At 31.3% G+C, this 18199-nt stretch overlaps 3 protein-coding genes across 3 annotated transcripts; 2 read left to right on the top strand and 1 right to left on the bottom strand.

Annotated features, from left to right (window-relative positions):
- Window positions 1–5680: 5680 nt before the first annotated feature.
- LOC150023043 (protein ANTAGONIST OF LIKE HETEROCHROMATIN PROTEIN 1-like) lies at window positions 5681–6981 on the top strand. The gene is made up of 3 exons (XM_090297687.1): window positions 5681–6136; window positions 6224–6449; window positions 6557–6981. Exons 1-3 carry the CDS (start codon window positions 5681–5683, stop codon window positions 6979–6981), a joined length of 1107 nt encoding a protein of 368 aa, XP_090153813.1.
- Window positions 6982–7050: 69 nt separating this feature from the next.
- LOC150023044 (L10-interacting MYB domain-containing protein-like) lies at window positions 7051–7509 on the top strand. The gene is made up of 2 exons (XM_090297688.1): window positions 7051–7401; window positions 7486–7509. The coding sequence occupies exons 1-2, from the start codon at window positions 7051–7053 to the stop codon at window positions 7507–7509; spliced, it is 375 nt and encodes a 124-aa protein (XP_090153814.1).
- A 4590-nt stretch (window positions 7510–12099) lies between these two features.
- Window positions 12100–17942, bottom strand: LOC137828401 (fatty acyl-CoA reductase 3). Its single transcript, XM_068634963.2, has 10 exons — window positions 17556–17942; window positions 17299–17402; window positions 16739–16941; window positions 16538–16638; window positions 16237–16435; window positions 13684–13845; window positions 13411–13492; window positions 13066–13332; window positions 12830–12957; window positions 12100–12447 (listed from the first exon to the last, which is right to left on the bottom strand). Exons 1-10 carry the CDS (start codon window positions 17632–17634, stop codon window positions 12294–12296), a joined length of 1479 nt encoding a protein of 492 aa, XP_068491064.2. The 5' UTR covers window positions 17635–17942; the 3' UTR covers window positions 12100–12293.
- Between the last annotated feature and the right edge of the window lie 257 nt (window positions 17943–18199).

Consider the following 18199-nt stretch of genomic DNA (forward strand, 5'->3'; position numbering starts at 1 on the left):
TGCTAAATTTTCTTCATATTACAAATGTTTGTAATTTGATTTGTTTGTATTGTAGTTGAACGTCAAATCATTATGATAATGAGGTCATTGAATGTTGCATTCGATCTCAATAAAAATTAAAATATATAGTGTTTATCAATTAAAATATGTATCTTTATTAAAATACATACAAATAAAAATTAATAATTTTTTTAAATTTGTTTTACAGAGTCTCTATGTACTAAGTAATTTAAGTCTATGACCTTAATAATAGTTATTTAAATATAGTATTTAGAAATTATTTAAAGTTGATAAATTTAAAAGATGAATTATTTAAAATGTATGTATGACCTTTTTATATATTATATATATATATATATATGTATGTGTGTGACATCATGTGTATCGTCTTATTCACTATATTTAATTATTTAAAAAAATATACTTTAGACACTATAAGTCTAATATAAATAATTTTTTTCTAAATAAAACTAACACAACAATATATAATACTAAATATAATTTACAGTATCTTCACACTAAGGATATAAAATATAGTCATTTAAAGTATCTTATATTCCAAATGACATTGATTAAAGACATAAAATCTAATTAAGCTACTTAAAAATGTTAAAACTAAAGATACCAATTCGTATATGAATGAAAATACACAATATCAACAATACTTTCATAAATACTTTAATGGTTTTAAAAAATAAGTAATATTAAATAGTTTTTACACATATTTTTCTTTAATTTTTGAGAAAAAATAAATATTTTATAAAATACATTTATTTTATACATTTAATTAAAAATAACTGTCTTAAGACAAGGTTGTAGATTGTGAAATTTTTTTCAAATGTAATCGACTAAGTTAAATTCAAATTTCAAAGATTGTTTTTTTAAAGATTTTCTTTAAAAAACTATAGCGACGATTCCTCTAATTTTCTAAAATAATTCTGCATCACGGGCATGCTATAATGTAAATTTTGGTTTTAAATTGAGTGTGATCACTCTTTAGTATTTTGCGTCATATTTTCTTAATGAGTATTTATGATAATCTTTTTGAAGTGGACATATAAGTTATAAGCTAATCCATTTTTGTACTTATATATTTGCTCTATTTTCAGCATACAATATATTAATTACAAGTGTAATACTCGTCAATATATAATATTTTCAAATATAGTAATAGTACGTTAAATGTTCCCATCGTCTAATACATGTTTATACAATTGTCAAAACAAAAAATTATTTAATGAGTCTTAATTATAAAATAAATTAATAAAGATCAATCTTTGGAATTGACTATTAACATGACTTTTAAATAGGTTAAATCTTCACAAAACTGTTAAATATTGACTACATAATCAAAATTTGACTACATAGTTATAAACACGGAGTATTTAAAATTTGGTTGTTAAGAAAAAAATGATAAATGGAAAAATAAAAAGTATACCTTCAAATTTGTTTTTTTAAAAACAATCATCAAAAACTCAAAAAGATTGTTTAGTGTAAAAAAAAAAAAACAAAAAAAATTCCCGACACCCCTTTTCTCACATCCTTTTTTCTCAGGCTTCTTCTTCCTTCATCCTCACGTTTTTCTTCCTGCACCTCTACAATTTTAAATATTCCAACATTAACCTTGACCTATAATTTTAAAAGGGGCTACTGGATATCGGGATCCGGTAATATATTCCGGATTCATGAATTTGGAATTGATTAAATTGTGTTTTCTGGATGAAGGGATGTTCTGGAAGGTAAAAAGTCATAAATTGTTGTTTTCCGGAGTGCTGAATTCGGAAGCCTAAATTGCATTATGGATTGGTGGATCTGGAATTGTTTTTTTTGTGTTATGGATTCCTGAATCCGGAATGCATCACTTGCATTATGGATTTATGAATCTGGAATTGTTTTTTTGTGTTATGGATTCTTGAATCCGAAATGATCTTTTTGAATTATGGATTGTTGGATTCAGAATAATGTTTTTGACTTATGGATTCATGGATCTGTAATGCAATGATTTTGTTTCATTTTTTATTTATTTGTAGAAGCATGGACAATATTGATGAATTTGAACAAGAATTATATGATGGGGTTGATATGTGGGATGATGAAGATATTGAGAAGTCATTATCCATGTTCTTCATGTTTTTCATCTTCATTAACATGTCTTCTTTTAATAGAGGTTGTGAGACGTAAACGATCACCTTGTGAACCTCCTCCCCTAGTCTTCACCATTACTGTTCAATTACACCATTCAAGTTAAACCAAATTACAAACTAATGAATAAGATGTTGAACCAATACAAACAACAAATATAAAATTCTATTGAAACCAAAAGAGAGAAAAAAAAAGCATTGTATCATTTCTACTAAACAAATATAAATAAACTATAGACCAAAAAAAAAATATTAAAAGAAGAAAAAAAAAAGCTCATTGCAAATCATATTTGAAGATAGAAAAAAAATCTTTTGATGAAGTTTTATATGTTGAAGAAAGGATGACCATAAAAACACAAATCCGGATCCACAAATTCGGAAGCTTCCATCCACAAATTCGGAACCTTCCTGGATTCACAAATTTAGAATCTTCTTGGAACCACACATCTGGGATTTTACCGGAAGCAAAAATTCGAGATTTTACCGTATTTTGTGATCCAAAATTTTATCGGATTTTATAATCTGGAATGGAAGAAAACACTTACGGAAACAAAAATCCATAAAAAAAACGGATGTGCAGATCCGAAAGCAAAGAAATTTACTTACCTTTATCAAGAGCACTCTAAAACACCAACAAAAAATGTGAGATTGAAGGAGAAGGATTTGGAGGTGTCGCACTGCTGCTAGAATATGAAAGCGTGCTACTACTGGAACATGAAAGACACGGCTGCGCAAGAGAGCATCCTTGCCTGCACCTCTTTAGGGTTTTTTTAGGTTAAGGATATTTCTGGAATTTTAAAAACTAATAAGGGCGATTTAGTCTTTTCATAAAAGTGTGGGGGTGCAGGAAGAAACTGCTTTTTTCTCACTTTTGTTTTTAGCCCTCAGCCCACCTTCACTGCTTCCTTCTCACACCCCACTGTTACCCAGCGCACTCCCCTTAGCCCGCCTTTATCTTCTCCTTCTCATAACCCTTCTCTTACTTCACGCAAACCCCCTTAGTCTACTTTCACGTTCTCTTGTTCACTCCCCCTCTCATTTCAGGTACTCCCTAGCCCATCTTGATTTCCTTACTCTTCATACCCTCTTTCTCACTTTTTTACCCCCTTCGCTACTCTCTCATAACACCCCCACTTTTTCTGACTCACCCTCTAACTGCATTTCTCTGCTCCCTCTCTCTCACACCTCCATCCAGACACTAAGGTGTTGTTTGCTTCCAGGGGTGGTCCTGTTGTCGACGAAGGAAGTTACAACACCACCCGATTTGGATCTATGTATTGTTGCGGGTAAGGGTGGAAGGATAGAGAAATGGGAGTGAATTTCGGTTCTCCCCAAAGATGAAGAGAAAGTTGAGCTGAGGAGAGCGAGTGCCACGTCATTCATAGTAAGTTACTTTGGTGCCCTTGCTTTTGTGCTAAACAGTGCCCCTGCATGCATGCCACATGAAAGCATCAGATTCCTGACTTGGCTCAGGAATAGTTTGACCGTGTGAAAGGTGAGTGAATGCAGTGGGTGAGGTAGGTGGGTGTGGAATGAAGCTGGCTATATAAAACGAAGCATGAAGGTGGTTCCTCCATTCACAGAAAAGCAAAGAAAGCGAGCCATTAGAGAGTGTAGTGTAGTGTGGTTGTAGAGATTCGTAAGCCATCATAGTTTGTGGTAGGGGCTTGAGTTACGTATAGCTTGTTCATCTCGCGTCCTGGGTTCATCTGGGTTCATCTGTGGGTTCCTCTGAGGTGAGACCATGTCTTTGAATGGTGCTTAATCGATTATGGCTAAATTAGAACTGGTCACATAATCGATTATGGTGAAGATAATCGATTAAGCAAAGTTAGTAATCGATTATCTGTAAAAATTTCAACCCTTAATCGATTATCTGAAGTGTGGAAAAATGGTCATAATCGATTATGCATTGTCATAATCGATTATGCTTGTTTTTTGCCTACTAACATAATCAATTATCCATGGATAATCGATTATCCTATGTATATAACTGAAGGGATAATCGATTATGTTTTAAATTTTTTTAAATTCTGTGTTTCTTAATTTGTTCTATGTGGTTTTCAGACACTCGTGGTGGTGTGTTCTTCATCCTATCAGTCATCCTATTGTGTTGTTCTTGCTTTTCTTCAGGTTTTTAAATTTTTTATGTAAAGTTATTTTTTTTTATATTTATGTTTAGATGATTATGATTTTGTAATATAATTTGTTTAGAATTTAGTTTAGTTAATTATGTTAAGGAGTTAGTAAATTAATGTTGGTTGTAATATAATTTGTTTAGACTTTAGTTTAGTTAATTATGTTAAGGAGTTAGTAAATTAATTCCTTTATTTGATTTATTGTTTTAATTTTTGTAGATAGTTATAATTTTTATAAGATTTAAAAAAAATATTTATTTGTATGAAATGAATGATTTACCGAATGAAAACAAAAATTTGTAAAGTTTAGGTTTTTGATTATAGTAAACATAAATTATAAAGAAAACTGAAAAAGTTTAGTTAAATATTGTTTATAAAAGAATAGATTTATTTATTTTAAATGATTGGACAAAAATTATTAATGTTATCATTAAAAACATTAAAAAAAATGTTTTAGTTATTTTTGTTATAAGATTTAATTGTTTATAAGAAAAAAGTTAATGTTTTTAAAATGAATATTTTTACAATTGGAAATAGAAATTTGTAATTTATAGGTTTTTTAAAAAGTAATTGATATTTTAGAAGTGGTATTTTTAATTGATATTTTAATAATAAATATAGAAAGTAATTATTTATTTAAAAATGAATTGTTTATAAAAAAGATTTACAAAATTTAATTTAGACAGAATAGAATTCAAAATTTAAAAAATATTTTTATAGGGTTTTCATTTTTTAGATTTAACCTAATTTATTAATGTTATAATTAAAAACATTATAAAAATGTTGTAGTAATTAAAAGAAATAGTCAAAGTTTTGAGTAGAAATATGATTTTGAATTAATTTTTTTTTTAATTTGTATTTCACATTAATTATTGGTGTTAGAATTAAATGTTATAAAAAAAGTTATAGTAATTTAAAAAGTCAGAAAAAGTTTACATAAGAAATATGAATTTGTAATAATAATTTTAGATAGTTATTAGTGTTTAAAAATTAAATTGTTTATAAGAAATAATATTTTATTTGTAAATAATATTTTTACAGAATACAAATAAAATTTGTTAATGTTTAGTTAATATTTTTTTGAGATTGTACATAAATTATTTGGTTTGTTTATATTTATTTGTTATTTGATTAAATTATGTTATTGAATGATATAGTACTTTTTATTAATTTTTTTATTAAAATTAATTAAAAGTACGTTTTAGGGTAACTGTATTGGTATACTTTTACACCGATACGGTAACCGCGTTCAGTATGAATTCGGAAAAAAATTATGACGAGGCAGAGATGATACATTTTGAGGAAACAGTTGCAATTTATGACGATCTTGTTGCGGCGAACATGAATTTAATTTCACAAATCGAAGAACAAATAAAAAAAAATAATCAAGGTGCATCAGTCATGATTCTTTGTATGATTGCTTTTGGATTGAAATTGTTACGCACAGTGCCTACTACAAGCAACTGTATCAGTGAGTCGCAACCACAAAAAGAGCGCTGCATACAAGAATTGATGGAGTACTTGGTTCACACTGAACAATCTCGTCACATTATTCGCATGGGACCGGAAGCTTTCATTAAATTATGTGAACGAATACGGGGAACTGGACTTGTTAAAGATGCATATCGATCAACCGTGGAAGAACAAGTAGCGAAATTTCTGCACATTATTGGGCATAATGTGAAGAATCGAAGTGTGTCATTCTTTTTCCATCGGTCTGGAGAAACAGTTTCCCGTCACTTTCATAATGTTTTGAGTGCAATTTTAAGGTTGGAGGGGGAATTCTTAATTCAACCAAATGGAACGGTTGTAGAACCACACATCCTTAACAACAGTCGATTTTTCCCCTACTTTAAGGTTTGTTGATAATAACATTACTTGAAACTGTGTAATGTCTTCTTTAGTTTGTGTTTAATTAAAGTTATGAATTTTTGTTTACATTAGGATTGTTTAGGGGCCATAGATGGGAGTCATGTACGTGCTAAGGTTGCACGTGCTGATGCGCCTCGTTTTCGAGGGAGAAAAGATTGGCCAACCCAAAACATATTTGTAGCCTATGACTTTGACATGAAGTTCACATATGTCTTAGCCGGTTGGGAAGGAACTGCCTCCGATTCAAGGATATTGAAAGATGCTTTGGTACGAGACGATCCTTTGGTTATTCTAGAAGGCTAGTTATAGGGGATTGGGTGTGCAGAAGAATTAAAAGGTTGTAGTAGTATATACTAACCCAGCTTTCCACAATCTTTGTAGAAAAATACTATCTTGGTGATGCAGGTTTTATGTTAAAACGAAATATAATAAAACCTTATCGCGGGGTGAGATACCATTTGAAAGAATATTCACGAAGAGGGCCACAAAATGCAAAAGAGTTGTTTAATCATCGACATTTATCACTTAGGAACGTAATTGAGAGAACCTTTGGGGTGCTTAAAAAACGTTTTCCAATTATAGCCAGTGGGACTGAGCCACATTATGATGTGGATACTATGACAAAAATTGTTTTAGCTTGTTGTATTGTGCATAACTTTCTACATAAGATCGACAATGATGAGTCTCTACTTGAAGAAGTAGATAATGAATTGTTAGAACAAGATATCCAACCAAGCACCACCCATGCTCGTGAACATGATTACAGGATAAGGTGTGATATTAGGGACGCTATAGCAAACGAAATGTGGCAAGATTATGTCAACAATTAATTTCATGAAATAATATATTTTCTACCATTTTTCAATGTTTGTCATCCTAACTTTATTTAAGTTAATTAGATGGATCGCGAAAAAAATGTGGCTTCAAATTCATCAGGTTCTTATCGAGAGTTCACCAAGTGGACAACGAAGATGGACCTAATTTTTCTCAATGCAATGATTGACGAGGTACGAAAAGGGTGTAGAATTGATGGTAGCTGGACCACTCAAGGATACACTAATATATTTATGGCTTTAAATGAGGCTGGTTTATCGGGTCTTAAGAAAAATAATGTGAAGAACCAGCAGAAAAGCCTGAAGGACAGGTGGAGGGAAATCCATGATTTGTTTGGTGGATTGAGTGGTTTCGCATGGAACCAGACCACCAAACTTTTTGAAGCCGAGGACGAAGTTTGGAGTGAGCTGATTAAGGTACAATGATAAGTACTTTTTTACATAACAATTACATTTAACTTCACATTTCGCATCATATACTAATATGTGAAATGTATGTAGGCCAAACCATCTACAGCAAAATGACGTTTCAATCCCATTCGCCATTATGACCTCATGGAGGAGTTGTGGTCCAATGATAGAGCCATGGGAAGTCGGGTTAGGACAGCCCGTGACATCAATTCACCTCCTGACATGACCAATTTCAGTGTCAACCTTGGGGAGAATAATATGGATTATATCCCTGAACAACCGAACTTTGAGGAGGCAGATGACTACGTCCCACGATCACCTGCTCCTCAATTCCAATCTAGTGACACTCCTTCAGACACACCATCAAACACTCCTTCTATGCCATCTGCTGGCTCTGCAGGCACATCCTCATCCCGAGGATCAAAGAGAAAAGGCCCCACTATGGACGGCATTGATGAACAATTTGCAATGTTGAATACTAATCTTCAACAATGCGTGTCATCAATGAAGGATGGAAATGAAAATGCCTCTCAGTTGGTGAATATTGCTCGTGCACAGGCAACGACAGCTCAAGATATAGCTGCCGAAATTAGACGAAGAAACGACCTATATGCTGAGCATGTACACCACCATCGACGCCATGCCTCATACCAGTACTCAGAGTCTGATATTTGGGCAATGCTCGTGGAGCTAAACATTCAAGATGAACAACTCATGGATCAATGCTACGAGTTTTTATGTGACCATCCCGGAAGAGTTAAGCAACTATTTGGGATGCCATATGAGCGTCGAATGACAAAATTGTTTGGATTTATGACTAGGCATTGATTTCATATCTCTGCGTGGGGGTTACCTTTAATTATTATTAATGTAATATTTGACTGTCTTTGTTAGTTAATGGACATGTAATATTTGACTGTCTTTGTTAGTTAATGGACATGTAATATTTGACTGTCTTTGTTAGTTATTGGACATGTAATATTTGACTGTCTTTGTTAGTTATTGGACATGTAATATTTGACTGTCTTTGTTAGTTATTGGACATGTAATATTTTGCTTTGTGAACTTCTACTTTCATTAGCAATGTAATATTTTGCTTTCTGAACTTGCACTATTGCTTTATGATATTATGTTAACTTCTGATATTATGTTAACTTCTGTTTAGTTATTTATTGTAGTAATTGCATTATAGATGACATCATCATCCCACAAACGTAACAGAACCCATAAGGGTAAATCTCCAGCAGAAGATGTTGACGTTCCTCCTCCAGCAATGAGGATTCCAAAAGTTCTTGATTATTCAAGATACTTCAGTACCAGACGTCAAATGGTGGTTTTTGAAAAGAACTTTCACAAATAGCAGTATTACCACCAAAAGTGATGCATACTCCATTTTTTGCTGGTCCAAGATTTGAATTCCAAAATCTTCTGAATTGGCAAGGTTTACAACCTTTCCTTGGAATTAATCTTTCGTATTATGAGGATTTGGTAAGAGTATTTTATACAAATGCAAAAATCACACCTATTGGTCACCTTGCCATTGAGATTTGCGGAAAAATGATACACATTAAAGAAATGGATTGGATGACCATTGATCATCTACAGTATGACGGTCTTAAGTTAACCCCTGGGACGATCCCTGAGGAACTGAATTTTGATCGAGCTCTAGCATTATCGTCCATGATTTGTGAAGATGTTGAAGGTGAAAATCTAAAAAATGTCGGTAGTCTGAAAATGAATGACCGTTGCATTACACATGGGTGCATATCTTGTGCCCTCGAGGAAGCAACTATGCACAACTACTAAATGAAGATATTTTCATGTTGTGGTTAATGAAGAATAATGTATGCATTAATTGACCTCATTACATCATGCAACACATCATCAAATGTCAGGATAACAAGGTGCCTCTCCCATATGCAAATTTGATAACGAGGATCTTGCAGGTGTATGGCTTCGACTTGTCGAATGAACAAGCAATAATGCTAGGCCGAAATCATTACTTTGGCAAAAAAAAGTATGACAAAATTAAATATATTCCAGGTTAATGGCATATGGCAACTTGGTAGACCTCACCATGCACACGAAGAAGATGATGAATTGCCAGCACAAGATGTTGAAGGTGGTGAACCTGAGGAGGCAAACCCCACTCAAAGGGAATTGTTAACTCAAATTTTGTCCGGCATACAAAACATGAATACTCGAATTGACAGGGTTGATCAAAGGATGGACAGAATTGAGGATACTCTGAGTGACATTCAACGTCATCAAGGCCATTGAGTGTGTTATCATTATGTTATTATCATTGTTATTTTTATTTCTAATTTTCATGTTGAACATTAATGAATTGTTATTGTTATTTTTGACGTTGACATTGTTATTGTTAAGGTTTTATGCTACTTTTCATGCTACTTATTTACATAATCATATTGTTTTTAATGCAACTTTTTTACCATTTTATTACTTCGACAACATTGGTTAAGTGTCATTCAATGTCTGCGTATCACAACACGTCGTCATCTAGTTGTATTGGTTGTAGTGTGCAAAAACGTCGTACTTTTACCCATGCTACTGGGAGCACAAGTGCCTTTGTTGCTCTTATTTGTGATTGTGGACAATTTGCTGTTTTGAGAATAGCGACAACACAAAAAAATGCTGGAAATTTTTTTTGGGTTGTCCCAACTACAAGGTAAAATTTATTCAATTAGGTTTGAAACAAACTTAAGAATGTTATTTTAAACTTATTCATTGTTCAATTTTATTGTTTTCTTCAAAACAGATTAGAAGTAACATGGTTCTAGGCTGTAATTCTTTCAAATGGTGCATTGAAGACGTTTCCGATGAAAAAGATGAAATTATTATCATACAACGGAATAAGATATGTCTTCTAGAAAACCGTTTGAAGGTCTCCGCAAGAAGGATTCAAATGTTATTACTAGGAATGTCTTTTCTTTTTCTAATTAACATTATTATGTTCTTCATGTAATGACTTTATATTATATATTTTGACACCTACTTAATATTCATGTTATATTGTAAATTTCTATTTTCTTTTTAAAATATATTCATTTTGCTATTCATAATAATGAAAATTATTATTAAAATTAATTTTATATATATTTGTATATATAACATAACATAATTTAAAAAATCATTTATAATATTAAATAGGATTAATCATTATTTATTCTTTTTTATATACAAGGGTAAAATTGTAATCTCACAAACTTTACTATTTAAAATAATTTATAATATTCTTACAACTATCACATCAGTCACAATTTTCAATAAATTTTTCTCACACATCCACTCTAACATACTCCAATCCAAATAACCTCAACTTTCTTTACACTTTCACTCCAACTCATCCTCAACTTTCCACTCCCCACACCCTCTAATCCAAACACACCCTAAAATCAAAGAATGTCATATTCTTTCTGTATCATATCAAATTCAGTATCCATCCCATTTATTAGTGAAATGATAAAAATATAAATAAAAATTGAGTGTTGATAAAAAAAATATTTCTGCAACTTTTTATTTAGAATACATTTTTGAAAATTCTTTTTTAAATGTATTTTTAGATTTTGCGTTACGGATTTTTTTTCCTAAAACATATTTTTTGCATTCTAAATTTAGCTTTTTGGAGATTTTAATTTTTGAAATATATTTTTTAAATTCCGAATTTTTAAATCCAGTGTTGAGAATAATTTTAAATTGTTTTAAAAATGATAGAATGCAAATTCAAAATTGGTATGGAGCTGAAAAACTTTGACACTCACTTGACTCTCACGCTCACCCAGAACCCAGAAAAAGCCTTAAAGGTATAGTTTTCAAAAAATATTAAAATGATAAATTTAAGATATAATAATGAAAAATTGGTTTGATTAATGTTGATTTATTATGCATGGATAAGACTACCCGTTGTTGAAAAGTATTAACTATTAATAATATTAAATAATTAATTTAATATGGTTATTTTTATATTTTGTAATGGATGGATTTAATTATAGCCAGATATAAAGGACCAATAAATAAATTGCTTTCTCACCCCTATATTTCTCTAAATACACGTACTTAAATGAGAGGGGAAGTAAATAGAAACAAATTGCAAAGTAGAAATAGAGAGAGGGAACAAACCACTGCAATAAAATATTTAAAAATAAAAAATAATTTTAGACACAAAAAATAATAAATTATTATATTGATTAAATTAGATATTATTTTATAAATTAAAAAATTATTGATATTTTTATTATTAATTTATAAAATAATATCTAATTTATTTATTATAATAATTAATTATTTTTTACCTCTAATATTAGTTTTTATTTATCGAATGAATATGTTTTTAAAGAAAAATAAGAAGTGTGAAGAGAGATAATACAAAGAAAAACCATTTGCTTATTAATTAGACACTCATTGAATTTGAGTCTTTGGAACTCATCATACTTTTAATATTTTTGAGAATTTTTTATTTCTACACTACCATAAAATTCTTATTAATTAGACACTCATTGAATTTGAGTCTTGGAACTAATCATAATTTTTATATTTTCTACAATTTTTTATTTCCACACTACCATAAAATTCTGATTGTTTAAAGGAACGTTTACTATAGCCTTCCCTTAAAATTCTCAGGAAGAAAGAAAACTGGGAAAGGTGAAAAACTGATTTATCCAAAAGACATGTGCACTGTTATACTTGTTGTAAGAGACAAGTAAATTAAAATATATATGATATGAGATATTGGATACACTTTATCAAAGTTTTTGAAACATATTTGCCAATCTAACACCATTTATGCTGCCCTCAAGAACCTAAGAATCGTGATGTGACCCATCATCTAGTACAAATTCACTGAAACAATATAATATATCACTTAAATTATAATCTCATCACTTGAAAATGTACTTCACCACACCAGGAAGGTGGATGTTCAAAAAGTAATCATCCCATTCTATGTGTTGTGGATCAAAGTAAAACAAATCTGTCTCCACCCCTCCTTGTCTTGCTGCCATTCGCAACTTCTCTGTGTTCATATCATCAAACCTGTGTCATAGCATTCATTTTGTTTAAGTTCATACCTTACACAACATTCACAGTTAGTACATAATAAAGAAACCATAAATTTACTTTAACTATAGCTATGCATATCAAATACAATCCTTTTATATACTTTATGAATCTACTATCTATCTATCAATATATATATATAAATATATGAAGCATTCAAGCCTTTAAAAAATGACAACATAAGACACGAGGGCATGCAGAGTGGAAACCTTCTTAACTCAAACTCACTTGAATATTTGATGAGATTAGTATTATACACTATGTATTTTTAGAATAAACGTGTAGCAGTAACAAAATCATAATCATATGAATCATATCTATGTAACCATGGAGATTGATTCTAGTAATCAACACTTACGCAGCTCTGAAGAACAAGTAGGGCTTGTAAAGGTCCACCAACCGCATCACGATCTGAACCTTCCTATTGAGATTAAGATATGTTCCTTGGAAATACTGGCAAAATGCAGTATTGGCTAGCTCAAGTCCCTATAGATGCAAAAAATGTAAGCTCCTTTCATTGTAAAAACTTGCAATGAAGTTTGAGTGATGATGAAATATTTATGATGATCTCTACTATAAGTCTATAACATTTACCTTCAGCACAAGCAGGTAGCGAAACATATATCTTCTGAAGCTGTCCATGTTGTTCAATACTGTAACTTTGTCAACCTTAACTGGACTTCCATCCTTGTTTATCCATGGTTTTGCTGTGAAATATCTGAAGCCATAATCTTGAAGATTGTTGTATCTCAGTGGTTTTCTAACAGAGGAACCAACATGATATATGACATCATCGCTAGGACGATTTGCATGAGCCGCCATAGCCACAAGTATTGCATTCACCACCATGTCAGCTGGTATCTGCTTATTGAATGATGTTCAGAATATGGAGAAAAATAATAAATTAATCACAACAAAGGGCTTCATGCAGAACCTCACCGCATCAACAATTGCTTTGAGATCTCCAAGGAAGCATGTTAATTTTCCTTTCCCATAAGCTACAGCTAAACTGTCAATGGTTCTGTTACAAGAACCACCAAAACAAAAAAATACAAGAAATCTGCCATTAGGAACTCACATTTCATTTGATCTCATGAATTGGACTATAGCATAAAAGGTGTCATTATTTTAATTTCTTTTCAAAACTTACATAAAGTGTGACTATGTAAATACTTTGCATGTGTTGAGAGAGAAATTAAAACAAAGATTTACCTTACACCTTCAGCCCAACCAGGGAAAGGTTCTTTGAATGTGCTGGTAACAATAGTAGGACGAATGATGACAACAGATAAGTTTCCTTTTAGTTGCTCCACAAGCATCTCTCCCATGGCCTTGGTGAATACATATGTGTTTGGCCATCCATACAACTTTGCCCTGATAAGTTATACACAACAATTTGGTTTTCAGAACAGCAACTCAGACTAAACTACTTATTTTGATTCTCAACGAACCCCAAAATAACTGTCTATATCTGTTATGGATTGGTCACAAATTATCATGAAGGTATTATATATACTCTTCTCTATATAATTGGGTCATTAAATTTATCTTTTGTACTTATGTTTTGTATCAAATATATGTTTCTCTCTCTGGATCCTAGTATGAAAAAAGTGTTCATATCTCATTTTCCTTGTATTTGGACACTTACAACACTTCCATGATTTCTCTTTATGTATCTCTCTTCGCTTTGCATTATACCAGCATATATATCATATTTACAAATTTCTTATGCATATACTGCTACAATCTATACATATATGCAGCGGTGGTCAGAACTAAGCTGAAGAGAAAATCTAGTAGTTTTGCTAGAAAAAAACCTTACCATCCATCTATTCATGTGATGATGATGTGCTGTTGATTGCATAAGTATATATATATATATATATATATATATATATATATTTATTTATGTGTGTATATATTTATTTATGTGTGTATGTTTTCTTTGAAAATATGTGTGCTGTAAATGTACTTCCACTTCATTGAGAGTATTATTATTCTTCAAATACTTCATACTTATTTATTTTTTCTGATAAAAAAATAAACTCTTTCATAAGACACTCGTGCCACCGGTTATGTAGTTTAGTTTAATGTGTAAGGCAGGTTTATGTTGAAATAGGTCGAAGCTTTAAGGGAAAGATTTTTTTTAGCTATATTCTTTGAATATACATGTGGACAAGAGTTGCACAATCCAAATCCTTCGTTTAATATATTTTTTTTTCTGATAAAAAAATATAGTTTAACACAACTTATTTGAAAAAATAATTAACAAAACCTAATTAAGGTGAAAAAAATTAGGTTTATTTATATTAATACATATCAAAGATTTTTTTTAATGAATAATAAAGAATAATAGAATAACATAATACATATCAAAGATAAAAAAAAACTCACTTTCCAATACATGTATTTTAAAGCAAAGAAAAAGGAAAAGAATGATAATATGTCACGACTTCCAACTAGTACAATATATACATGGATAATATTTTTTATTTTCATAAAATTATAATAGAATTACACGTGTTTTATTATTTTAACAAAAGTAAAGAAGTGAAATCTTGATTTTTTTTTTTCAACCAAGATGATGTTGAAAAGCAATATTTATATCCGTACGAGTGAGGAAATGAACCATGTGAGAAGTCATTAATTTTCCAACTGATTGGTAACATCAAAAGATAAATTTTGGAGATGACCCTTGAGCACATGTTGGAGTGTAAAGGTTATTAATGAAGGAACCATAAATGAAAGAGAGGGTGGTGGGGTTTAGTAGGTCAATTTATGTTTCTGTATCTCCTTCATTATTTATTTGAACCAGCATTTGTAATTAACATCACTCTCCATCTCCTATGTAAGAAGATATAGCTACCCATAAGTTCACCCATCTTTCTTCTTCAATGGGGAAAAGCTGAGTTAGTACGGTTTGGTAAGAAATCAATTCGGGGTTTTAATGGACCAAGCCAAACAACCCCACATTAATTCATTACACGTACTTCCACACTCTTTCATACACTCAAATCAATATTATAAGAACAATATTACTGCATAATAGCTATTTACTTTCATACTCTTTTTCAATCAACCACCCACGAATGAATGGTGCAAATAATGCTTAGACGCTATTTAAGAAAATGAAAATATCTTCTTACTAAAACACAACATTTATTATGTCTATGACATAAACTGTATACACTTGTTTCTCTTATTTAACATTTCTTAATTCCTATTATTGGTGGTTCACATAGACATGAAACAAACAAAAACAAACTCTCATCACATCATTCCTTCATTTGTGTGTGTTCCTACTATATATGTGTAAACTAGTCATTGCCGACATAATTCATGTGTAGGATTGGTGAATTGAGATATATATACAGCATTGGGACCCTACATAACCTAATCTTGTATATATATAAATGTGTTCTTTGTAAGTAGTGGCAGGTTTGATAGTTTCACTTATATGTACTTATATATTTATTTATCTATATGACCTTAAGAATTGAATATATTCTTCATTAAATTATTCCACACTCCCTTTGTAATGAGAACTGAATCAACTCTTTATAAAGAGTCCTACAATGTCTGGTATTCCATATTACAGAAACTCTTATTTTTCCTTGTGATCACATACGAGGAACTCCTACAGAAATTTCATGGTTGACCAAATATATACTAAACTTCAACATCAATCACTCGAAGCATTAAAAAACATTTAAGGAACTAAATATTGGAATAACTACAAATTGGTTTAGAATGATTTTCACAAACCTGCTAAGACCCAAGTCCTTCATAACCTCTTTAATTTCCTTTTCTGTGGCCCCCAGTTGTTGTAACTCGGTCAGTTTTTCACGAACCAACTTGTCTTCTGCATTAATGTCTAATCCAGAAACTCCATTCAGAGAATCACCCAAATGATACGGTTTCTCTAATATCAGTCCTTCCTCTCCTCCCTCACCACTTACATATGCTGAAATCAATTAAGATGGAACAATAATTATTATAATCTATGCACGTGAACTTAAGTACTTTTCCTAACTTCTAATATTTATGTTCATCAATTGATACGAACCTGTTGATACATGCACAAGAACCTCAAGTTTAGTACACTTTTTGGCGAAGTTGATGACATACTTAACACCAAAGGTATTTAGACCCAAAGATATGTCATACCTGCAAGTATATGTGAAATGAAAGAAAATAATTAATGATCAAGTCGAGACAATAAAACATTAAATAGACCTAAAGACTATGAACTTTTACTATATACAACCTTTCGTCAAAGTTTGTTGTTGCAGCTAAATTAATGATGACATCTGTTTGATCATAAATTTCTTCCCTTAGAATGGTATCCTCCAATCCTAAATCTTCACGAGAAATGTCCCCAGGCACCAGAGTCAACTTTTCCAAGATAAGAGAGTTAAAATTTGCACCCATTTTTTCCTTTAATACCCTAAACAGATCCTTCGCTATGATCTACACCAAAACAACAAAATTAGGAGTTATTAGCCACGAGCTTAATTATATTATGACAGGTGAGAGAAAGGTTGCTACTGTGTGAGACAACCCTTTCTAGAAGTATGTTTAAATAATGCACTTCTTCAAAAGTTACATTTAGTTGTTGAAAATGGTTATTGAACACATAGCAACACTTATGTATCTACTTGAAGCCTTAATTAGTGGCTTATAATAATCATAAATAACTGTTGATGCTTATAACTATGAGAAAAAGGTTAAAAAGAATGCCATGAATTTTCAAACAGAGGGAAAGGGCCAGCTGAATAGGCCTTAAGTAATTTCTGCACAGAGCAGAAACTGATCTTGTTCAGTTACCTCATTGTGCAAGCGATGAGTAGCAGATTTGGCGTCTGCAGCTCTTAAGAGAAGGTAGAGCTTCTTAACATTTGGTTGGACCCTCAGTATCTTCTCCAATAAAACTGCAACACACATTGACCCAAGTACAACATCATGACAGTATATAGTATATCATGAAAACTGCATGTAACATATAATTGTTGTGTACCCTTTGAACAAAAATATGAAAAAGAAGATTGCAAAAACATAGAAAGGGAGTTAGCAGTATAACATACCTTTGGCAAGAAAGCCAGTGGCTCCAGTGATCAAAATGGTCTTGTCTTGAAGAAAGTGCAGTATGCTCCCCAACTCCATTGCAGAAAGGGTATATGACAATACTATGAATGTTAGTGAAAGAGAGCTGAAACTAGGAGTTTCAAATGATGCAGTTGCAGACAGAAGGGGGTGGTCGATATGTTATGGCCATTTGCACGCTTCATATATAAGCACAGAATTCGGCATGTAGCATTTATGAGATGGAGTGTACGCAAGCTGTTGGTCATAGTTTAATATCTTGGAACTTAGGTATTATGCAGTAAATAGTGGTTTAGTATTTTTTTTTCTGTATACATTGTATGGACCAGGAAAGTCAATAAATACCAAATAATGTAGCAAGATTTTGCAACTTTTACACCATTATAGCACCTTCTTAAAAGCTTTTACCAGTACTGCTTTGACTCATCTCGTCGACCTTACACACGCGTTTCATGTAAAGGTTGAATTTGATAGTATGTTGTTTTAATTAGTATAAATCCTTACATAGTACTTCTTTCTCACTTTCCATGTTCTAAACTTTCTTCTAAAAAACATCATATTTCGTGTTTCTTATGAGTTATTAATATCGTTTGGGTGGACGGTTAAGTGTTCAAACTCCCATTAC

Source organism: Phaseolus vulgaris, chromosome 11, assembly GCF_051622355.1.
Source record: "Phaseolus vulgaris cultivar YP4 chromosome 11, ASM5162235v1, whole genome shotgun sequence".
NCBI lineage: Eukaryota > Viridiplantae > Streptophyta > Magnoliopsida > Fabales > Fabaceae > Phaseolus > Phaseolus vulgaris.